Below are 23,884 nucleotides of genomic sequence, written 5' to 3'. Positions count from 1 at the left end.
GACAGAGTTCACATCAGAACGAGTCAAATCACGAAGGCTCTCGTCCTGTGGCACAAACAGGAGAGTAAAAGTGTTCATAACCTTCAGCATGTTTCAGTCAGCGTTTCAAAAAAACATTTTACAGTTCATTCTCGTGTTTCGGCCTCCATCTCACACTGCAGACTGCGGCCAAGCGTCCACCGCCATCAAAGAGGACAGGCGGTGGCGTTTGAGTGTAAAATCCAACATTTAAACATTTTGCATCGTTGACAAAAGATTCTTTGAAGTTTTTTTTGTTTTTTTTTTTACTCTTGGCGAGTTTGAAACAGTATAAAAAGACATGCTAACATGATCCCTTGAAGACGATTCAGCATTAAACCCCGCCCACAACATGTGGCAGCCCCTCCCTCTCCCAGTTCAACTTTACAAATGCTTATCGTTTTGATGCGTCATCAAACATTAAAGGTCCCATATTATATATTTTTTCAACAATTTCACGTCGGTGTCAGAGGTCCAACAATATTTTATTCAAAGCGTATTTCCCAAACTCCAGCCTTGGTTCTGAATTTCAGTGTAAAAGTCCTTCTAATGAGCTCTACCGAGAACAGGCCGTTTCTGTGTCTGTACAGTAAACGATTTCTGTCCACTCTCTGGGAGATAATCAGTGTTGCCAGATTGGACGGGTTTTCACCTGATTGGACTTCTTGGGGAGCCTGATGGTGTTTCCTTGTTTCTTCGATTATTTAAGTGCAGTTGTGTTTTAACACAAGTTTCTACAGAGATTTGGGCTGGTTTTTATTGAGGCGGACAGGTTTTACATTGTATTTGGGCTGGAATCAGTAAGTCAGGTCTGGCAACCCCGGAGAAGACGCGACTTTCCGGTACTGTGAGCACTTTTTTATTTTTTTACCATTCCAGTTTGAACCAGAATCGTACTCAGAAGGAGAAGCTCCTGAAGAAGTTCAGACTCTGTGGCTGCAGCAGGACATTTTAGAATTGTTACTGCGTTGTTACAGTTACGACTGAGTAGCTAATGCTCGAATCTGCTAACTGTTATGGTTTTTTTTTACATTATACTGAATATATTTACTATATCAGTCATCTTAGTAACTTTTTATTGACCTGTGGGAGGGTCAAAGTGAGTATCCACTACCAGAGAGAGCGGTTATTTCCCCACATGACATCAGGAAGGGAAAATCTCTGAATCAATTGTATGACCACACGTTCGTTTGCGAAGTGAGGGACAAGACAGACTTTCTCCACTGTGGGGACACATATTACTTTAAATAAAACCATTATAAGCTCAATTTTGCATAATATGGGACCTTTAAATCCCGCCCACAATGTGTGGAAGCCCCACCCCCTCCCAGTCCAACTTTACAAATGCTTTTGTTTTGATGTACCATCAAACATTAAGAACTTCAGTATATTCGGCTTTTCAGTTACTAAATCCAGCAGATTTTTGGTACAGACAAACAAACAAACAAATAAAAAACAAACAAACAGCTTCTTCTTTTGAATCAACACTTCTGACAGTGAGGAATCAAACGTTTCTAAAACTATGTGTACTTCTCACATCTCTGTATAAATAAACGGATTATAATCTCTCAGTCTAAACTAGTGGCTTCAGATCCAAAGGCATTGTGGGAAATGTAGTGTGGTTACTGTTTGACTTGAAATCAGCCTGAAGAATAAATAAACACATCAGCTTCAAGCACATTGCCCACACAGAAAGCCACCACGACCCCCATCAGTCCGGGATCTGAATCAAATTTAGATCTCCTCAGTGTTTATGTACAGTCCTCACAAACAAACAAAGAAAGCAAAACTTTCCTACTCCGTTTGACTACAACTTTCTACCTGAGACTCTTCAAGAATCTGAGATATTAAAAAAAAAAAGAAAAAGAAAATAGCTTCAAAGATTCAGAGATTTTAAGACTCAGACAAATTTAAACATCCAAAGACTCAAATACTCAGACACTGACAGAATCATTGAAAACAAGGCGACTGATGATGAATTGGTTCGTTTGAAGCAGACAGAAGCATTAAACTTTGGACTGAGCGTAGCCCCGCCCACCTCCATCAAACCCTACCTACCCAGCTAAGCCCCGGCCTCCACCCCTATAACTCCGCCCACTCCCGCACGAACGATCGGAGCTCCACGACGACGTCCGGAGTGAAATCAGACCACGATGACATCACAGCAGGTGTCTCTAACTCTCGCTCTCCTCTGGGATGTCCTGTAGGTCTGAGGGGTCAGAGGTCACAGGTTACCATGGTCACCACTATCACACTCATCAAAATGAAACACGTCACCTTTAAAGATGACCCAGGCCGCGTTTCACACAACAACGTTTCGAGTGAAAACGCATCGTTCGTCCATTTTCATCTACATGGCGAAGTTCTGAAAATGATGTCGTAGGAGCAGCGTTCTACAAAAGTTGCGTTTTACAACGTTTCCACAGAGACGAGTCACAGCTGCTTTCAAAAAGTTTTGTTTTCAGTGACTCGGACCACCGTTGTTGTGTAAACCGACACCAATGAAAGTTTTCCGTTTTCACTTGAAAACATTGTATAAACGGGGCTTTACACCAATCGGCTCTCACGGTTCGTTGTTTACCTCTGGGACTGTCGGACCGAGGAGAAATCTTCATCACTTCCTCCTCCTCCTCATTGTTTCTTTCATGGACGCCATCTAATTGGTCAACTGGATCCTCGGTGGCCAGCGGGGCGAGGGGGCGGAACTCCAGCTCCTTACTGCCCCGCCTCCTGTTCATCGCCTTGTCTCCCGCCGCACCATCGCTCTTCTCGCCGTTGATGTGCGTTTTTGCCCCCTTTGACTCCTCCCCCCTCCGGCGCAGACGCGTCACCTCGTCCTGCAGCACCGCCAACTGCCGCCGCAGGAGCCCCACCTCTCCGCCGGCGTCCAGCCCCGTGTCCCTGGAGACCGAGCGGCTGAGGCGCGGCGCGGGGGCAGAGGCAGGGGTGGAGGAGGGGGCGGGGCCTGTGCTGATCGACAGCTCCAGGATCGAGTCCTGACGAATCACCGCAGCCTTGGGATTGGTCGGAGTCAGAGAGTTAGAGCAGGTGAATAAAGACACATGGAAAAAGGGTGTAGAAATGAAGACGTAGTTTCACCTGCAGGGCAAAAAGCTGCGTGCTCACGCTGACCAACCGCTGACGGACTTCCTGTTTGGACACAACATGTCAACATTTAGAGATTAAAAACACAATGAAAGTTGTTTCTGTCTCTAACAATCACATCACAACACAATGAAAGCACAAACTACAACTTCCCCACGAGGCAACAAAACCACTAAGACACCACAACAACTTCCACAACACCACACAGACACAACGACAACACAACAGCTACAACCACAATGACAACAAAAACTCAAATTAAACCACAACACCGCTGTCAGAGCTACAACACCACTTAACTACACCGGAACACAAGGACAACACAATTACAATGTATATACCCCACAGCACAACAGATCCAGCTCAACCACAACGCAAACGCACCACAACACCAGTATAACCAAAACACACAACTACAACCACACAATCACAAAAAATACACCACCACACAATTAAATTTCAACAACAGTCACAACACAAACAGAACAACTACAACTCCTACACAACGAAACCACAACACCAGCAAAATCAAAACACAAAAATACACACAACATACAACCACAACACAGCACAAATACCACATAATACCAGACGGACACAACCCAACTACACTACAATGACATCACAACCTCACAACAACTACAACCCAGACAAAACAAAGCCCAACTAAACCACAACACAACCACCACAACACCAGCATAAACAAAACACAACACACTACAACTACAGCCACAACCACACCACAACTACACAATAGCTACAACCACAGTACAACAGTGGTTGTAGTAAATACACCAAATACTCATAAATACACTAAAACAATGCAACAACCTCACAACAACTTCAATCCCTACACAAGAAACCCCCCCCCAGCTCAACCAATACACAACAACCACGTCAACACAAACACACCACAACATCAACATGATCAAAACACACAACTACAAAAAAAAAATCACTACCACACAATCACACTTCAACAGTCACAACACAACCACAACTATAAACAAAACCGCACCAGAAAGAAACACAACACAGTCCAGACTACACCACAACCAAAACTGATCCACAAAACAAGTGCACTATAATTAAAACAAACAACAACACAAAAACACAACAACAACACATGAAGATCAACCAGACCACAAAACAACCAAACCACATCTACTACTAAACCACAATCTTTTCAATTCATGGTATATTTATGGTTCCAATATGAAAGAACCATTGTAGTAAAGCTATTTGTCAACGTCTGTCTGTCTGTATCTCAGTCTGTTTCCAGAGTGAGATTCATCATCAATGTGTGAAATAATTTGTCAATCCAAACCTGATTCTGTCAAACTCGTCTCAAAAAAGTGTCTGTGTGTAATTAGGGTTTCAAATGTGTAAAAAAATAAAAATCTGCACCATCTGTATTAGAATTTATACACGGGATCCATTCGTACAAAGATATTCGTAGTTGAAAAGTCGACAGCGACAAGTGATGAAAATACAGACAAATCACCAGGTTCAGGTCGAGTCTTTTCACACATGACTGTCAAAGTCTCGCCTTCGCATAGAGGCCGAGACTGTGCATACAAAGCAGCTGGATGTGGACTTGGTAATGATTTATTTTGGGTATGTCTATTTAGGGAGAAAAAAAAAAAAAGTTCAGAAAGACAGAGGCAGCGATTAGGAGGAAGTAGTTTCCTCTGGATTTACCTCGGTCAGGCTTCGCTCCTGCAGCTGGTTTCCATTTCTGTCCTGAAAAACACAAAACGGCAAAAAACATCAGACTCTGACAATTACTAATTACGCATCATCGTCCTCACGTGTTAAAATCCGATGTGAATGCTGGTTGCCAAAGCGATCAGTTCGTTTGAACATTTACCTTGGAAGAGCTTCCGTCCGACTCGAAGGAACCGTTCAGAGAGCTGGAATCTCCGTCTGAGGAGCAGCCGGGTGGAGACAAACAGTCCTAGTTTAGAACAGCGATGGCGGGAGCACATTGTGGACGTCTCGCTCTACTCTTTTCTCAGCGACTGTCAGAAACCACAGACTTGCTTTTCACTCACACCGACTCCCTCCTCCCTCCTGAATCTGTCAACTTTTCATCAAACACTGAGAAACTCTACAGTCCGTCCCTCAGGTCAGGAGTCATCCATGACAGCCTCTCTATTATTCCTACTCAAATATCAATCTCCTTCATCCTTCCCTCACTCGAGTACTTCAATACTCTTCCACACAAATCCCTTCATGACGGCTTTGAAATACATTTTATTATGACCATTATAAAAAGGGTGATGAAAATGATCCTGGTGATGAAGAGGAAGGTGATAACAGGTGGCAGGTGAGAGTTGACTCACTGCTGATTTCTTGATTCCCGTTGACGATGGAGGATTTCTGAATGCTGGAGTGAGACAGCAGCTCCGTCAGCCTGTCCACTGAAACAGAAATCAGATCTGCGTGAGGCGGCGTCACCTCCCAGAAGCACCTCCTGAAAAGAAAACAAAAAAATACTCCTCACCTTCACTGATGGCGTTCAGGAGCAGCGGCTCGGCCCGAGGAGCGTGAGGAGTGTCAGCTCTGAACAAGTTCCTGCTGGAGGAGGAGGAAGAGGAGGAGGAGGTCTTCACCTCCTCTGACCTCTCTCCGTCTGTTTCTCCACGTGCCGTCGCCTCCACCAGGTCGGAGAACAGGGTGACGCGCTCCTGCAGGAGCTCCAGCACCTCACGGTCCTTCTGCTGGATGTCAGCTGAAGAGGAAGAGGGGGAGGAGGAGGAGGAGACATGAAAGGAGAAGTAGAGTGTGAGCAGGAAGACACAGTCATCGGTGCCTCGTTCACTCTGCAGGGAAATGCGACCCATATCCATCCTGTTTAGTGGCTGTGTGAAAGCGCCAATTCAGATTTTCTTCACACCAGACCCAGGCCTCGATCACTCACGGAGAAGCGCCAGAGGAAGCGGTTCCGCCAAAAAGCTGTGTTCCCTTTCTACCTCATCCTTCTTTCCATCATGCTGTCTAGATTTTGTCGGCTTGTATTTAACTTGAAAATGAATCTACATGCTGCCCAGCGTTGCCAGATGTGGCAGGTATCCCCCAAACTCTCTCACTTTGTATGTTAACGGTCTGTTCTTTATCACACAAATAATAGTTTTATGGTATAAACATGATTCCTACGCAGGCTGAGGTTTGGGCTGGTTTTTATTGAGGTGTGTTGGTTTTATGTTGTTTGGGCTGAAAACAGTGAGTCAGCAACCCTGGTGCTGACCGGCATATTTACTTCTGTCAACAGCGTCTTCAGTGCATGATCACATTCACACGGCAGTCTGACAGAGGTCGTGTTTAAAATGTGATGTGAATAATCATGGAAAGAAATCGGATCCGAGCAATAAATTGGAATTGAGCATTGAGACCTGCAGCGTGAGCCAGGAACTCAATGTAGACTCTTTAAGAGTTCAAGAAAGGAGACGTGCTGTAGGAGGTGCAGCAGGAGGTTTAGTAGGAGGCGTAGTAGGAGGTGCAGGAGGAGATGCAGGAGGTCCATACCTTTGAGTCTCCGCAGTAAGGCCTTGTCTTCTGTCTCGATGAGCGGGAACTCATCTCTCGTTGGACAGCTGATGAAGGAACACAGACAGAAGCGACACTGTGAAGCCCACCGTTCCTCCTGCCCGCTACAGATTACTCTGAAGTACTGCAGTACTCACCTGAGGGCGGCCTGCTGGATACGGCTCATCCAGGTGCGGCGGTCATCTTTGGAGGAGGTGTGCAGCTCGTACATCTCCGGAGGGGTGGAGTCACTGATGAGGTACATCCCTCGCTCCTGATTGGCGATGTCTCTGACGATCAGGTTGTTGAGCGAGATCACCGGGGGCTTGTCCTGAGATGTCCAGAGGCGAGCAGAGCGACACGTTAGACCAGGTGCGTTCAGATCCAAAGTCTCGCCGAGCGGGATCAGGTTGTGACTCACCAGCGATGCGAAGGTGAACTTCTGATCTTTCTCCTGAAGAAAAACCAAGATGTCCGACATGAGCAGCACCTGTACGTCTGTGAAGAGACAGCAGCAGTCGTCAGGCGTGAGCCAGGAAGGAGGCGTGAAGTCACGCCGGGGGAAGAAGTGCAGTCGTGTGACCAGGCGCCACCTTTCATCCTGGAGCCCTGGAGCTTCCAGAGGAGCGGCCCCTCATGGAGGAGCTTCCTCCTCAGCAGCTCGCCTCCTCGGAACACGCCTCCTCCCCGGACCTCCGCCTGGGCCCGCGGGTCCAGCCGGGCCTGGATCTCCTGCAGTCTCCGAGCTCGACCCAGATCTAGAATCTCCAGGTCCACGGCACTGAGGAGCTCCTTCAGCCGGGCCAGCGCCTGGCTCAGAGCCTGCCCCTCCTTCTCATTGCCTACAACAGAGGTCAAAGGTCATCACGGGCTACCGGCTGAACTGCTACTACGGGTCATCAGAGGTCATTCGGGGTCACCTTTGGTGTTGTCCAGGATTCGCTGGATGAGCACGGGGTACTTTGTGATTCGCTGGGTCACCAGGAGGATGCACTCCTGGACGCCATGACGGCGGAGCAGAGGACCGCGACACGCACGCTGCCGATCCAAAACACCGAAACAAACCAGTTCATGTTCACCGCTGACAGGTCGGTTCGTTACTAGCTAAATAAAGGTCAGACTTTTGCCTCCTGTGGGGTAAAAAAGATTGACGACTCACCCGAACGAACTGCTGGAGTCGTCGGTCTCGACCTAAAACCTCTTTGTAGAGTTTAACAGCTTTTGGGTGTCGACTGCAGAACTCAGAGTAAACCTTCTTCATGTCTTCAGCACACTGCCCTGAAAACTACACACACACACACACACACATTTTCACTCACAGAACTCTCCTTTAGTTGCCCTCACAGTGCAAACTCCTCCAGTAGGTGGAGTCGAGTGGATGAGCGCCCACCTGTCGGAGCAGCAGGTCTCCTAGCCGCCGCACGGTGAAGTTGGTGGAGCTGCCGTCCACCAGCCCCTCCCTCCTCCTGCTCAGCAGCTCCGACAGGAAGCCAGAGTGCAGCTCCAGCAGCTGGTCCAGACACGGGAAGATGGTGTGGACCACCCCCGGCTCCAGCATCACCTCCTCCTGCATCCCTCGCCGGTACACGCCCTCCATGATCCGCAACGTCCGGACGTGATGGAACTCAGTCTGGATAAACTCTGAAGGGAGGTGGGGATACACAGTATATGTATAAAATGTATACATATGTTTAAATGTGCTTCGTTATATATTTTGTCTCCAGGACGTGATACCGTAGATGACGTCCTGCTGCTTGATCAGGTCTTTGTGAAGCGTCTGCAGGAAGTTGGGCTCCACGGCCATACTCCAGCTGTCGGCCTGAACACAGCTGCCTTCCACCTGCAGCTCCTCCAGCAGGGGGCTCCACCACCACTCACCTGCACACAGGATCAAACGTTGCTTCTTGCTGCAAACACACACACACACACACACACACACACACACACACACACACACACACACACACACACACACACACACACACACACACACACACACACACACACACACACACACACACACACACACACACACACACACACACACACACACACACACACACACACACACACACAGAGATACTCACTCTCATCAGTCAGAGACTCCATGGAGAGAGTCCTGCTCCTGAAGTTCAGAGACTCTGTGGACTGAGATAAAATCCTCCTGAGACCCACCGATTCCTCCGACCCCCTGAGAGAGAGAGAGAGAGAGAGAGAGAGAGAGAGAGAGTTTTGTGTGACTGTTTACACGACAACGGTGCTCAAAGTCACTGAAAACACAACTTCACTAAAAGACACAGAGTCGACTAAAAACAAGGAAGAAAGAGAGTCGAAAGGAGCTTCAGTGTTTCTCTGCGCACATGCACAAGTGGTTTAATCACATACAAACAGCACCCACTAGTGGCCCAACAGGAAAACGGCATCGTTTTCAAAACGTTGCTGTCCAAACAAACTTTTCTGAAACGAAAACACCAAAACTACGCATTTTCACCAGTTAGCGTCAACGTCTCCACCGATCCAGTCGGGCCGGAGCTCTGACTCACCCTGCGATGTTATTGGTGGAAACGCTCTTGGCGAGCGAGAGGCCGGAGCGGACCCGTCTGGACCCCAGCAGAGACTGACGCAGACTGTCGGAGGGATAGATGGCCGAGCTCGGACGCTCCTTCATCATCGGCGCTGACGGGACGGAAGAACACAAAGTTTACCGTCACATGAAGACAGACGGACTGATGGAGACCCCGAGGAAGAACAAAGACCGGTGGACTCACTTTTGTTGCGCAGGGCGACGTTCTGAAGGGCCGAACTGTTCCTGACCAACGACAGCTTCTGTTGCTGTTTAACAGAGAGAAGCGGTGAATCAATACGAAGAGGGGAGAAAGAAAAAGACGGGAGAGGACAGACAGGTAGAGTGTGTCTCACCCTCTGCTTCATCTTGGCACAACTCGCCAAACTGTCTCTGCAGCGATTGTGGATGGTGACATTACAGGCTGAGAGAGAGAGAGAGAGAGAGAGAGAGAGAGAGAGAGAGAGAGAGAGAGAGAGAGAGAGAGAGAGAGAGAGAGAGAGAGAGAGAATTCAGTCAGTTGAACGAGCTGCAAAAATGTATTTTATCAGCTGTCAAAGAAGTCAACCAGAACTAACTAACAGACGTGTGTGTGTGTGTGTGTGTGTGTGTGTGTGTGTGTGTGTGTGTGTGTGTGTGTGTGTGTGTGTGTGTGTGTGTGTGTGTGTGTGTGTGTGTGTGTGTGTGTGTGTGTGTGTGTGTGCGCGCGCATTGTGACAGAAGATTAATACATACCATCTGTCACACACACTGCAGACAAAGACAATGGACACACACACACAAAAGCATCAAGTTATTTGTTTTTTCCATGTTGCTGATTTTCAACGCAAAATGAAACAACAACCAGTTTAAAGTGAATATTGCTATAAATAAATAAATAAATAAATATCTATTTATTTTTGTTGGTTAAAAGTAGTTATTATGGTCAGATTCCGTTTTTTGTCTTTTTCTTTTGTTCACTGGTTGGTTCACTTCACGGTCCACGTGGTAAACGTTGGTACCCTTCAACAGAATGAAAAAAAAGAAAAAGCGGACTCTTCAAGAATGGAGTGAAACTAATGAGAGGAGTGACAGGAGAACTCCATACTGGTTTTAGTTTGGCTCATTCTAAGTTCAAATGTGTTTATGATTATAAGCTTCTCACTCACCTGTAAAAAATACGTATATCTGGAAAACATGTTGACAAGAAGTAAATTGTTGATGGGATGTTGTTTTGCGGAATCAATAATAATTTGGAATTGTGAAATCAATAATAATAATAAAAAAGAAAATGAAAGGAAAGTTCATACTGCTGCTGCTGGAGCACAGACCAGCAACAACCAAACATGAGCGTTTGTTTTGGACCTTCCTCTTCCTGTGGTGTTGGGGTTCCTGTATCACTTCCTTCGAAAGCTGTTATCAAAGACTGTCATGGTGACGCTGTGACAGTCTCTCCCCCAGAACGACTGAACATCCAGCAGTGAGATCCTCCTCCTCTTTCAGCTTCACTGTGGCTCCGGCCCAACAGGGTTCCCGCCGCCCGTTCCTTCTTTTTGCTAGACTGCATTTCCTAATGCTGGTTGGACCCGGTCGGTGTTTGGCTGGTACCGGTTCACTGACCCGGGTGAGTTGTTCCTGCCCCGGGGGCAGTCGCTCTCCTCCTACCTGCCCACCCCAGGTTAATCTACAGATCCTGCCTCACTCCATCACCTCCTGTGAGGTCTGGCTGGATAAACAACCATGTCGGTCACAAACAAAGGCTTCATCCTAAAGGACCTCTTTACGTCCGGCGGACTGGACTTCCTGTTTGGGTTCATTAGATCCGGGTCACTCCTGCAGTTGCTGCGGTTTGTCGGCTGCCCAAATATTTCTATCTTTTGAAATGACTTTTCTGTGGTGCTGGCTAATATAATGGCCAAACATGACTATTTGTTTCTGGTAGAGTAACTTTAAACACTGTTGACTCTAGTGGACAAGAGCGTGGACCTTTGATTTCGTGTCATCTCGTGGTTTGCCAGATTCTAAGTAGTCCATCAACGTAGAAACCATCAATCAACCACCAACCAGAGAGTTTCTCCGTCGGGCTCTGGTTACGCAGGAGGTAACCAGAGCCCGAAAGGTGTGTGTGTGTGTGTGTGTGTGTGTGTGTGTGTGTGTGTGTGTGTGTGTGTGTGTGTGTGTGTGTGTGTGTGTGTGTGTGTGTTGTACACACATTGTGCGTTTCATGTCGGTTGTTTGTGTTTCACGCCGCCTTTACCTGGGCAGCTGAGCGCCTCCTTTGCCGTGATGCTCCTGTTGCAGGAGGAGCAGAGAGTGGTGGAGGACACCGTCAGGGAGGTGAAGAGGTGGCCGTTACTGGATCGGGCCTCTCTCTCTCGGGCCTCCTTCTCCCTTTCCTTCAGACGCTCCTTCTCCTTGTTCTGCACAAAGAAACACATCATGAGACCAACCAGAGTCCGCCGAGAGATCCGACCTGAAGTCGGTTATTAATCCAAATCTTTTGTGACACCCAGGCTCCTCGCGGAGTCATGTGACCGTCAGCCGGTTTTCTGGATGAAAGGACGAGTGAGAGAGTGGCCGGTCTGTATTATGGGGCCAGTTTGTTTTTGTGGAGCCGAACAAAGAAGGAACGGAGAGCGAATCTGACACCTGGACCCCTGGAGAGTGGGGAGAAGAGCCCAGCACAGAGACGGCACAGTCGCTTCTACCTGCAGAACAGATTGATTCTATTCAATTCTGCTCGATTTTATTCATTTAGAGCCAAATACAACTCAAAGCACTTGTACAGAGAAAAACCTAACTTCTCTGGAACCTTTCCTATGACCTTTAAGTGGAGGGAATCTCTTCCTGAAGAATAATTCAGATCTTTATTAACGACTGATCACAAACCAACCTGACATTCTTCTTAGCAAGATTTTACAGAAACTTGTATTTATTCCGTTTTTAAGGGGAAATATCTGTCTGCTTTCAGGGTGAACAGCAGTGAAATGATCTCAGGACAGAATTTCAGACTGAGGTCTAGATCACCACGCATGACCAGACTGAGGCATCCGGTCCGGCTCTCCGGCTCTCCGGCTCCGCCTTCCACAGAATTCATTATTCCTGCTTTGCTGCTTTAATTGTAGAAGCTTCACAGTGTGTTACGTACAGAGGGAGGCACAGTAAATTTAACTTCAGCCTAAACCCTTCGGTCACAGTTTAGTTTTCCTTTACCGTTTTATTGCACCATGTATGGTATATGGTATGGATGCATGTATGCATGTATGTATGTATGGTTGGTTGACTGTAGGGCTGCAACAACGAATCGATAAAATCGCTAAAATTCGATTATTAAAAGTGTTGGCGACGAATTTCATTATCAATTCGATGTGTCGGGCGATTGATGCACCTCTCAGCATGTTGCGGAGCTGCTTACGTCACCTTCAGAGCTTCATCAACGCTATTGTTTACTGAAATAAAGTTTTAAAAAAGAACCTCAACCTGCAGAGCCAGTTGAACGAAGCGAGGCGGAGGCGGTACAGCAGAACCTATGAGGAGTGGACCTGGCAAGAGCGACACCCTGTACTGGACACGCCACTGTGCAGGACACATATTTAACTGTTAACACACCTTAATGAGGACAACCTGCATGACGAAGACAACGGACAGGTTTTCCTGGTAAATTTCAAGCTTGAGTGACACTGATACGGCCAGAATACTTGAGCTGGACCCGATTATTGGAATATTCAGACGTTGTGGTGGTGTCAGGGGATTAGTTTTGAGATCTGCATCATCGCCGCTTCCCCGCAGCACAGTGCTCCGTCAGTTTGATTTTCACATAACAGCAGAGAACATAAGGCCCGTGGGCCAAAACCCACCAAGAGGCTCCAATCTGGTCCCACCAAGCAAAGAGGTTATAAAGGATTTATACCAGGGTTTGTTTTTTGACATTTCATTGTATTTTGCACCAGAATGTTTCATTAAAATTTACTTAATGTTAAGATTGTAGTCATTTTCGGTACCAACTGTTTGATCTTACAAAGATATAGAGGATTTCATCACGTACACTGTGACCACAACAATGAAAAACCGTGACGTGTAAATTTAAAAGGTTATTAGAGCAATATATTACCAGTCCAGTTTCATCCTGAGTGGACCAGACTGTATGTGGTCCCTGAAGTAAATGAAATCTTGTTTAATAATTATTTTGTATACATCTTATATACATGTGCGTGTATACATATATATCTTTGAACTGGTTCAGTTATGTGATTTTAAATAACCATAACATATTTGGTGTTTTGTTCGTTCAATATCAACTGGTCCTATAATTTGCAATGTTTTTTTTTTTTATCCGATTTATCGATCAATTGAAAAAATAATCAACCAATTACTCAATTATCTAAATAATCGTTAGAGGGAGAAAATGGTGCACTATCTGACTGTACTTTTGTATTCTACCTTTTGTCTTTACCTGAAAAATAAAAAAACTGAAACAACAATAATTGTTAGTTGCAGCCCGAGTTGACTGAATGAACTACTACTACTAACCGGTCCAGCTCCTTTTGCTCAGATTAAAAAAAATCTGTAGTAACCTCAGGAGTCCATGAAATCGAATTTGGCGTTCCCCAAGGCTCAATCTTGGTCCCCATGCTTGTTAATTTTTATATGCTTCCACTTAGAAATGTCACCAGGAGACACGGCATCGACTGTCACAGTTATACAGACGATACAAAGGTGTATATTTCCATGTCTCCCTTCTTTCCTGAACTTCTTACAGCTCAACCACAAGTCTGAGGTTTTACTCAGCAGGAAACCCCAAAGTTATTTTTCACTATGAACCGAGTTTTATTTCACATATTAAACTCCCTACAAACATGCTTTGTACATGTAAAGAATACAGCATGAGGTTCAGCCATCCCAGTGCCTGAGCGTTCCAGGATGGCGGCCCTCTCCTGTTGCTGAGGGCTCAGCCTAATTTGACAGTGTTTCCTCTCTGACGCTACGAGATTAGCCACTTCTTTTTTCTTTTTTTTTTTAATCCATCACGTTGAGGGAGTGGGAGGGGTGGGGGGTTTGTGGGACAGGACCATATGTCTGTGGGTGAAGGGAAGTCCCCTGTTTTTATCAGGTCAAAGTTTGTGCCTCAGCGAGTATAAACAGTGCTCGGTTAATTACAAATCATCATTATAAATCAGTTCATTGATTGATCGATTTGACTCGACAGAAAAGGTCAATTGACTCCGAGTCTCATGGGACATTTAAGAATTAAACACCTCATCAGAGAGCTTCACAGGCCGCGTTAGGTGTCATGTTGAGACAAACGAATGGAGATAAATGCAGACATTTGGTGACTGTGAGCTGAAGACAATCAGAGTATGAAGGATGAACCAGAGTCAGCCTGTGAGAGGAGCCACCAGCCATCAGCTGATCAATGAAGAAAGAGCTCAGTGAGGAAGAGGAGAAAGAGGCCGTTGTCCTCCTCCCGTCTGCTGCAAATAAACAAAAAGCTGAAGTGGAGTGACCTCACACTCTCTATCAATGAACAACAATCAGCTCCTCAGCCCCACCAGGTAAAAATCTATGTTTCCCCTCATTGTTCAACAATCCAACTTGTTCGTCTGTCAGTTAGTGATACTACCGTAATTTCAGGACTATGGCGTGCACTTGAATATAAGCCGCAAACACCAAATATATATATATATACAAAAAAAATAAAGCGTGTTAGAAGAAATATAGTCCGGAAATTACGGTATAAAACTACCAAGTCCCAGGAGATTATGGTCTGGGAGTAAAGACACTCTGGAGGCAAACATTGTTCTAATTGCCCGTCTACTGAGCACGTGCAGAAGAACTATTTACTACGGCCGTGGTGCGCCTGCGCAGTGGCAGCGTTTTAAAAAAGTTCCATTTTGCCCCGTTTATACGGAGATGAAGTCGGATCGTTTTTAAAAAATTGCATTTCCAGTGGCTCCGAGCACCGTCGTCGTGGAAACGGACACCAGACACTCAATAAAAGGTTTTGTGTTTCCACTTGAAAACGTTATTTTGTAAATGGGGAGTGGGGAGCCACAGAGTGCTGCCCCCTAGAGGCTCCTCTCATATTGAACCAGTTTCCCAGTTTCAGTTCGGAAGGCGAACACAGTCTCTACTTTCAGGATCAGGCCTCAAACTTTCCTGGGTTCACACATCAGGGAGAGCTTCTCTAATCCAGCTTCTTTCTATACATTTCAATAACAACATGTCAGAAAATCCACCTGTGCTCATCTGTCTCATCAGAGAGCTTCACGCTGAGACGAACGAATGGAGATAAATGCAGACGTTTGGTGACTGTGAGCTGAAGACAATCAGAGTATGAAGGATGAACCAGAGTCAGCCTGTGAGAGGAGCCACCAGCCATCAGCTGATCAATGAAGAAAGAGCTCAGTGAGGAAGAGGAGAAAGAGGCCGTTGTCCTCCTCCCGTCTGCTGCAAATAGACGAAAAGCTGAAGTGGAGTGACCTCACACTCTCTATCAATGAACAACAATCAGCTCCTCAGCCCCACCAGGTAAAAATCTATGTTTCCCCTCATTGTTCAGAGGTTTCTCACTAGGAAAATGATTTAATTCTCTCTCTGGAGTCAGGAAGTTACTACAGAAAGTGCAACAACTGATGCACAAGTACAGGAAACAGACATGGTGGAATCTAAAGGTGTGAAGGGTGAAGCAAAGAGGGGCAGAGTGCAAACAGAAGAACAAGCAAACAAAACCCACAGTGGAGACGGTGACGGCGAGGGGAGCATGTTGGGCAGCAGCGACCCAGCACTTGATCAAGTTTTCAAATCTTTCCTGGGAAACGAAGGAAATACAAAGTCGACACTCAAAAGAAGTAGTTCGATTTTCACAAGTTCAGCGAACTTCTGACCCCTCGTCTGCCATTATAATACATAGTGCAGGTTATAGACACCAAGAGTGTTTTGGTCTTGGGTTCTAGAGAAGAACATAAAAAATAAAAACGAAAGCCGTTACCATTTAAGGACGTGAACATAAGGATTTATAAAACCCAGATGATTATTTACCACTTGCCACCGACACAAAGCCGTTACTGAAGACAAACTTTCAATGAGCGGATCCTTGCATGGCGGCCGCCTCCATCCATGAGTGAATGTGTGAATGGATGAATGATGTCAACCTGAGGGCTTCTCAAGCAGCGGAAAAGTTCTATATAAGTGAAATCCTTTTAGCATGTTATTATATTAGTGATTATCTCACTCCTAACAGGTTATTTTAGAGTCGGGAGCCTGAATGTAACTGGTGCAAGAGAGACGAAAATAGAAGATAAAAAATAAGAGGAAACTTCTATGAAACGGTAAGAATGAAAGAATACAGATGTTTTGTTTTTTACAAGAAAAGTACAGACAAGAAGGTTGAGCATGTTCACCTTTGTTTTTATATCAGTGAAAAACAAACAGATGTTCCGCCAGAGGATTCACCTCGATGAAAAGAGAATATCTTCAGCTTGATCGGTTTTACGGCTTTAAATATCATTTCACTCCGTTTTAATTGTGGAATAGGATGAACAGATCCCTCTCTGGTTTTTCACCTAATGTGTTATTAGGAATCTTTCACCTAAAAGTGCATCCTGGACCTTTTAGTTCGATTTTAGCTTTTGATGAAAGATTGGAGGACGAGGCAAAGGAAAAGTGATTGTAGGGTTCGTAGACGGTCGAGGGGACCAGGGAAAAGACGGAAATCAAGGTTTTTTATGTCAGCAGTACAGGCTCAACGCCACACGAGACACCACCAGATCTACGAACGATCTGGAAACACAAATTAATTCAAGGGTATATTGAAATCCTCAAATCTTAACGATCGGCACTGGCCAACCTGCGAGACACCAAAGAGCAGAGGTGGTGAGATCCCGGATCCCAAACATGGCAGAGATTGATGCTTGCTCTAGTTTTTCCTTTGGCCTGGAAAAGAGGCAAAGGCAGGAAAAAAAAAGAGAAAGCGAATCCCAGCTGGAAAGGCCTCGTTACTGAGAGAACTCCATGACGCCCTGCAGGGAGAAAAGTCTCATGACGTTGACGACCTCACTGTGTTCTGCAAGACGTTTGAGGACGTCCTGGGGGACAGAGTCCTGGAGACATTCAATGAATACCAGGTTCCAGCGCAGGGCTGCGATCGAACTTCTCAGTAAACCCGTCTTTATTGTCCATGGTGGACAACGTCTACCCACTGAGCAACAGCCGTCCAAACCACGTCTTTAAGACGTCGTCTCCATACCTCCAGAAGACGTCTTCACGGAATCCAGAATCAAGGTTTATTTGTATGTCTTTCCTGGACATTGCACGGACGTCCTGTCTGGACGTCATACGACATCCAGACAGGACGTCCATGCATTGGACCACAATTGGACCGCTGTTGCTCAGTGGACACCTGATGGACGACGTTCTGGAGGTTTCTAAAGCTGCTCTGATTCCAATAGACCACGAAACTGCTCTTGACGGCACGGCTTCCTCTGAAACGCCGTCTTCTGGGTTGCTGGACCAAATACAAGCGGGCAGAGAAACACTGCAGACATGAACATTGTGACGTTGGACAAACAGGAAATGACTGAGCGCCGGAGTCTCTGTGTGGGTCAAGAAGACTGAATGAGGTCGAGGTGAAACTACAATGGAGGGTCCTCAACGAACCTCCCATAATAAAAACAAACAGTAGAGGATGTTACAGGCTGTGAACAAGTCTCCTCGCCGTGGGGCCGCTGAGGTTTCTCACCTTTCCGCCGAGTGCAGGAGACTTTTATAGGTGACGCTTTTACAAAAAACGTCTTTTATCGCCGGTGCTGGGTACGAGTGATCAAACCCAATAAAAATGGCAGCTGCCTGACTTCTTGTCAGGTGAAGCGAAGTTCGCCAGTCGCATAAACACGTTTTATCAGGTAATGAGCAGCGCCGGAGCCTGGAAACAAACAGCGCCATGGAGACGTGATGTGTCTCATTGAAATTAACTGATCTCTCTCTTAGCTTTAGTCTGTGTCGTCCTCTCTCTCTCTCTCAGGTTTAGTCTGTGCTCTCTCTCTCTCTCTCAGCTTTAGTCTGTGCTCTCTCTCTCTCTCTCTCTCTCTCAGCTTTAGTCTGTGTGTCTCTCTCTCTCTCTCTCAGCTTTAGTCTGTGCTCTCTCTCTCTCTCTCAGCTTTAGTCTGTGCTCTCTCTCTCTCTCTCTCTCTCTCTCAGCTTTAGTCTGTGTCTCTCTCTCTCTCAGCTTTAGTCTGTGTCCTCTCTCTCTCTCAGCTTTAGTCTGTGCTCTCTCTCTCTCTCTCTCAGCTTTAGTCTGTGTCCTCTCTCTCTCTCTCTTTTCTTTAGTCTGTGCTCTCACTCACTCCCGTAGCCTGTACACACACACACACACACACACACACACACACACACACACACACACACACACACACACACACACACACACACACACACACACACACACACACACACACACACACACACACACACACACACACACACACAGCCTCCCCTCCCCCCACTGGTTTCCTCCTGCAGGACAAAGCGGCCACGCTGCAGCTAACAGACTCAGTCAAACACACTAAGTGTGTGTGTGTGTGTGTGTGTGTTTCTCTCTGTGTGTCTCTCTCACACACAAACACACAGAAGAAAACGAGCCACTGTGAGACCGGGCGGCAGCTCTGCTCTATGAAAACATCTGAACGGAAAGAAGAAAAAAAAAAGTGTCCGCTTCCCGTTTTTTTTTTTTTCTTTTTTTCTTTTTTTTTTTTTTTTCAGCTTCACTAACTTTCATCCCAAGTCGATCTTCTCTCTCTCCGTCCGGACCGATCGATCGACTGTCTGATCGAGGACCGATCGATCGATCAGTATCGGTTAACGGAACAAACGGCCCCGGGTTCGCCTCCGTCTCCAGATGTGAGCGGCGGACAAAGCGGAAGAAAGTGCGCCGGAGCCTGAACTCTGTGCCCCGGAAAACCCCGCGGCTCGGCCCACTCGGGGCTCCGGACCCGGTTTGGGTCCCGGTTCGTCTGGAGAGACTCCTGATCAATAAGAAAACTGAGCGAACACGCGCTCCCAAGTCCGTTTCTTTCTTTTCTTTTTTTTTCCGGGGAACTCACCTTCAGGTTGATCTCCTTCATCCTGTCCTGCCTCCTGCTCTCCAGTAACCGGGACATCCCGTCCGACAGATCGAACCGACCCCCGAACGGCTCCCGATCACTGTTCGATTCCCGATAGTCCCCGTAAGAAGGCGCTCGGTTCTGGTCCCGGAGCACTCCGCAGTGTGAGTCCAGTGGGGCGGGGCTTGCCTCTGAACGACAGCGCCGCTGTACTTCTGACCAATCACGGCGCAGCGCGCTGCCGCGGCGCTCGGCCAATCCCGACGCTGTTCGCACCGAAAGTCCCGCCCCCCGGCATCTGTTGGGGTGCGCTTGATTTCTTTACCGGGAGACGCGCGTGTTCGCCGTGGGTTGAGACAGTCTCTATGACAACGTGTCAGTGCGGCACGTGACGCAGATAAGTCAATTGGGGCGCGGGGCGGAGTCACGTGACGCCCACGACTGCCTCCATCCCCACCACACAGGGATGAACAACAACTGCTGTGTGACGTGGAACCCCGCAGAACCCACGCCGCCCGACACACGCTCTGACGGGGTACTCCGGTGCCACACTGGAACGGACCCCGGTGTGAACAGGCGCACAAAAGAAACTGGAGAGGAGAGAAATTAACAAAACACAGCATGTGCGTGACTCCTCCCTTCAGATGAGTAAACACTGGAGTGAGAACATGCAAACTCCACACTGGAAACTCCGAGGTTCCAAACCACGGAAACATTTCACACATAAATCACTATTATAGGAACGCAAAGAAAATGTTTCTCACTCTAAAACAATCATCTGCCTGAAAGGCGCAGACATCAAATATATTTAAATCACTTAAAATATACAGATTTGATTTACAACAAGAAAAGGTTGTTTTTTATGTGGCTTCACAAATACATTCGCCATGAGAAGAGTCCAAAATACCTACATGGATGCTGCGTTGAGTTGCAGATTCAATTCCCATCTCCAACTGTCCACATGCCGACATGTCCTTGAGCAAGGCACAGAACCCCAAATCACTCCCAATGGACTGACTGCGCCTTGCACGGCAGCAGCCTCCATTGGTGTATGAATGGATGAACGTGAATGTAAAGCACTTTGGACTGTTCACACAGTTGTAAAGCGCCAAATAAGTGAAGTTCATTAACCGTCCTGAGTCAGTTGAGGAAGAATTTATAATATTATTACTACCGCCAACAACATAATATATATCGGCATATCTGTTTGTATGTCTGTTAGCAGTATTACATCAAAACTACTGCACGAATTTTGTCGAAAATTTACACCACAGATAATATCAGGTCATGGAAGATTCCATTATATTTTGGAGTCCATGTCAACCTCTGGCGTACAACACAAATCTCTGATTGCTTGTGTTAATATTGTAATATAGTCTGCTATTTTCTTCATTTGTGTTCTACACTAAAAGACGATTTTTCAGTGCGGAACATGGACTCAAAGCATTTCACTGCACATTTTATGACGTGTAATTGTTGTGTGTGATAAATAAAAGACTTGGCTTGAGGAGCCGTTGGTACAGGAGGAAGAAGTGGCGCAAAATCGGAAAAAGTCTTCAGAAGAAGAAAAAGAAGAAAAAAAGGTGGATGAGGAGCAGGAGCAGGAATGAATTGGGGAAAATAGAGTATGTACAATATTTTCTATTTCAGTTTTTATTTCTTTAAACGTTTTGGTCACAGTTTTGTCTAATAAAGGCATAATTTGAACAAAAAGTGTTTAACTAATCATACTTTATTAGTCCTCTTGAGGTAATTCCTTTTTTCCAAATTGACGACGTTGATATGCGGCCACATTATGGCAGGTAAAGGCAGAAAAAATGGCATATCCCTAAGTAGAATAATATAGAATGATTAGTTAATCAAAAAATTTCCAGCAGATCTCGAGGTCAATCATTACACCTAGGATTTTGTTTAATTCCCCTTTTTCCACATTTACACCATCTATTTTAACTAAGAATTTAATATAAACAACATCAACTTATTTTTGTGTAAATTCTGTGATTGGATTGAATTGTTGGCTTGATATGACTGTGTTTTATTTATTTATTTATTTATTTATTTATTTATTTATTTATTTATTTATTTATTTATTTATTTATTCATTTATTTATTTATTTATTCATTCATTCATTTTAAACTGTGGTATCTTAACTTGTCTTCGATAGACTGTAATGAATGACCAGCAGGTGGCAGCAGATCGCTGACCGGAAGTACAAAGAAGAAGAAAAAACAACTCACCTGAAGACACCTGTTGTGATTCTGGTGAGGATTCTGGCTCTGTTTACTACAACAGGAGGTCACAGGGATCTTAATCAGGACCAGAATTTGGACCGGGACCGGGACCAGGACCGGGACTAGGATCGGGACCGGGATCAGGTCTCAAAGAGCATAATTGTCTTATATTTTCGTTTACTTCCGCTAGCATGTAGCACATTAGCTCGAAGCGATCAGGGTGTTTGTTTTTGTTTTGATGTTAATCACATTGGTCGTGAGCTGCTGGTCAGTGACGTGCTGATGTGACTTTTATTCTACAAACAACTTTTCAAGAAGATTAAAAGAATAAAAAAAACTCACTTAAATAATTTTAACCGTGAGACAGAATTTACGTAGTGGGCGGAGACAACCGTAACCCCGCCCGCTTTTACTCTTACCTTCATCTGTCCTCATCCCTTGTGGCTCAGTTGGTTGAGTGGGTAGTCCATCACAATATTGCAGGTTCGATTCCCACATCTGTACACATGTGGGAGTGTCCTTGAGCAAGACATTGAAACGAACTGATCCATCCGATGTATTTAACGTTTTTGTTCCTGTCGGGTCGCCGGTTCAGTTCCTGCTCCAGGTCTGTGATTATTCTGAAAACGTCGAATGCTCTGATCTCACGTCTTTCTCGTCCCCGTCTTTCCTGACAGATGGACGACAAGATAAAGCAGCTTGAGGAGGAAGAGGAGGAGGCAAGGGCGGCCATGATGAAGAGGAGCAAAGGGGACAGGACGAGCGTGAGGTCGGACACGTCCCTCCACATGTCCAGCTGGACGGAGAGCGAGCGCGAGCTGAAGGTCGGGAGGGGTGAGGTTGGCGGCGGCAGCCAGGAGGCCGGACTCTCCACGCACCCGGAGGAGGAGCAGGGAGGAAACTACCTGCCGGAGAAGGCGGCTCAGGTGTTCAGTCCCGCGGTGACGGTCCTCCCCTCCCCCACGCACACCGACGCATACTGGGAGTGTGAGAAGAGCCCATTCCTGAGTCAGCAGGGCTACGCAGACGAGTGGCCAGAGGACACAAAGCCAGCGCCCTGTAAGCCTCGGGAGTGGGCGGAGCTAAAGCCAGTTCGTCTCATGGTCGGAGCTAAAACAGTTTTGTGTGTCTCAGGTGGGCAGGACTGTGTCAGCAGGGATGTCCTGAAAATGGGCGTGTCCTTGATGACATCGGCGCTCTTCTTCCCACTCATGGTGTGGGGCGGCTTCGTCTTCCTGCCGTTTGACGCCCCCTTGTTGGATAGCGCCCCCCTCAGGCTCGTCTACACGATGCGCTGCTCCATATTTGCCACCGCCCCCATCGTCCTGGGTGAGTGCCGCTGTCTTGCCTGTCTCTACACCCCCCCTGCTGTGTCTCACCCTCTCACCCGTCCCGTTTCACCTTCTCAGGCTGGTTAGTTCTGGGCGTCACTCGTATTCGCCGCGGCACAACTCAACCCCTGTTTGACGACGCCATAAAGGAGGTGGACTTTCAGGAGGTCAAAGTTCACCAGCGATTCATCGCCGACTCCGTCTCCTTGTTCCTGATCTACTTCCTGCAGCTGGTCGTCATGGCGATGTACCTGAGCCAAGAGCAGCTGAAGCTCCTCCCGCTGCTGACCATCAACTTTGCGTTCGGACGGTGAGTCCTTAGAACACAAACGGACCCCGGTGGCAAGCAGACGTCTGACGTTCGTTTCGTTGCAGGCTCATTTACTGGGCGGCGGCGGCTTTCGGCAGCAGTATACGTGGTTTCGGGTTTGGCCTCTCGTTCCTCCCCAGCGTCGCCATGATGGTCGCGAACTTTTACTTCATCTTCACGGTGGAGGCGGCGGGCTCCATCTTCAGCATCCCACCTCATGAGGAGGTGCTGCCTCCACCCGGCAGACAGAGATTCTGGGGATAAGCACTGATCAAAAAAATATGTATATATATTTTTTTTAATTCCCTTCAAGCGGGTTGGACGCGTTCAGCCACTTTTTTAATTGTCTGATTAAACTATTTCAAAACTTTGTAGCCTACACTTTGTTTTATGCTGAATGAATAATGGACGTCGATAATCAAAGACACTTTTTGAAATGTTCCATGTGTTTGGCAGCAGAAAAGTTTAGGGACACTGGTGAATAAAATGAAGTTAACATTTCAATGATCTATCAATTTATTAATAAACAATTAGCATAGCAGCATTAGCGTGCTCTCTGTCCGTTCCTCTCTATCCTTTAACCAGAACGTCTGGTTCTGCAGGTTTCCTCCTGCTCCTCTGTTTACTCATGTGAAATTTTGTTTTATTTTCTCTGGAAAAGTGCCTTTAGATTGACTGTAGTTATTGATGCCCTATGAATAAAGCTGAATTGAATGTAGTT

The 23,884-nt window shown here is 46.4% G+C and overlaps 2 protein-coding genes across 4 annotated transcripts; one reads left to right on the top strand and one right to left on the bottom strand.

Moving 5' to 3' along the window:
- Window positions 1-192: 192 nt before the first annotated feature.
- Window positions 193-19,468, bottom strand: arhgef2b (rho/rac guanine nucleotide exchange factor (GEF) 2b). The gene is made up of 21 exons (XM_080472056.1): window positions 19,291-19,468; window positions 11,451-11,613; window positions 9,571-9,638; window positions 9,420-9,483; window positions 9,195-9,327; window positions 8,739-8,842; window positions 8,386-8,529; window positions 8,042-8,292; window positions 7,811-7,936; window positions 7,572-7,689; window positions 7,245-7,493; window positions 7,073-7,149; window positions 6,810-6,982; window positions 6,652-6,719; window positions 5,630-5,857; window positions 5,469-5,546; window positions 4,994-5,049; window positions 4,825-4,866; window positions 3,118-3,168; window positions 2,600-3,032; window positions 193-2,227 (listed from the first exon to the last, which is right to left on the bottom strand). Exons 1-21 carry the CDS (start codon window positions 19,345-19,347, stop codon window positions 2,193-2,195), a joined length of 2,718 nt encoding a protein of 905 aa, XP_080328182.1. The 5' UTR covers window positions 19,348-19,468; the 3' UTR covers window positions 193-2,192.
- A 1,987-nt stretch (window positions 19,469-21,455) lies between these two features.
- On the top strand, window positions 21,456-23,881 carry tmem79b (transmembrane protein 79b). 3 transcript variants are annotated; one of them, XM_080472045.1, is made up of 5 exons: window positions 21,456-21,552; window positions 22,200-22,581; window positions 22,657-22,851; window positions 22,932-23,163; window positions 23,229-23,881. In XM_080472045.1, the coding sequence occupies exons 1-5, from the start codon at window positions 21,466-21,468 to the stop codon at window positions 23,425-23,427; spliced, it is 1,095 nt and encodes a 364-aa protein (XP_080328171.1). In that variant the 5' UTR covers window positions 21,456-21,465; the 3' UTR covers window positions 23,428-23,881. The 3 variants fall into 3 exon arrangements, with proteins under 3 accessions (XP_080328171.1, XP_080328172.1, XP_080328173.1); XM_080472046.1 differs by having other exon boundaries at window positions 21,491-21,666; XM_080472047.1 differs by lacking the exon at window positions 21,456-21,552 and adding an exon at window positions 21,950-22,005.
- The last annotated feature ends 3 nt before the right edge of the window (window positions 23,882-23,884 follow it).

This window comes from Lipophrys pholis (genome assembly GCF_963383615.2).
Source record: "Lipophrys pholis genome assembly, chromosome: 9".
NCBI lineage: Eukaryota > Metazoa > Chordata > Actinopteri > Blenniiformes > Blenniidae > Lipophrys > Lipophrys pholis.
Note: the sequence above shows the minus strand (reverse complement) of the source record. Positions and strands in the feature narration are given on the sequence as shown.

What these genes read in the sequence shown, in the direction of transcription:
- tmem79b (XM_080472045.1), top strand. Translation starts at nt 21,466, where the DNA reads ATGACCAGCAGGTGGCAGCAGATCGCTGACCGGAAGTACAAAGAAGAA. An exon ending in AGACACCTGTTGTGATTCTG is followed by an intron (nt 21,553 to 22,199) that starts GTGAGGATTCTG and finishes CTTTCCTGACAG; the next exon opens with ATGGACGACAAGATAAAGCA. An exon ending in CACCGCCCCCATCGTCCTGG is followed by an intron (nt 22,852 to 22,931) that starts GTGAGTGCCGCT and finishes TCACCTTCTCAG; the next exon opens with GCTGGTTAGTTCTGGGCGTC.
- arhgef2b (XM_080472056.1), bottom strand. Translation starts at nt 19,347, where the DNA reads ATGTCCCGGTTACTGGAGAGCAGGAGGCAGGACAGGATGAAGGAGATC. An exon ending in GTGCCAAGATGAAGCAGAGG is followed by an intron (nt 9,484 to 9,570) that starts GTGAGACACACT and finishes TCTGTTAAACAG; the next exon opens with CAACAGAAGCTGTCGTTGGT. An exon ending in CCAGGGCTCCAGGATGAAAG is followed by an intron (nt 7,150 to 7,244) that starts GTGGCGCCTGGT and finishes GTCTCTTCACAG; the next exon opens with ACGTACAGGTGCTGCTCATG.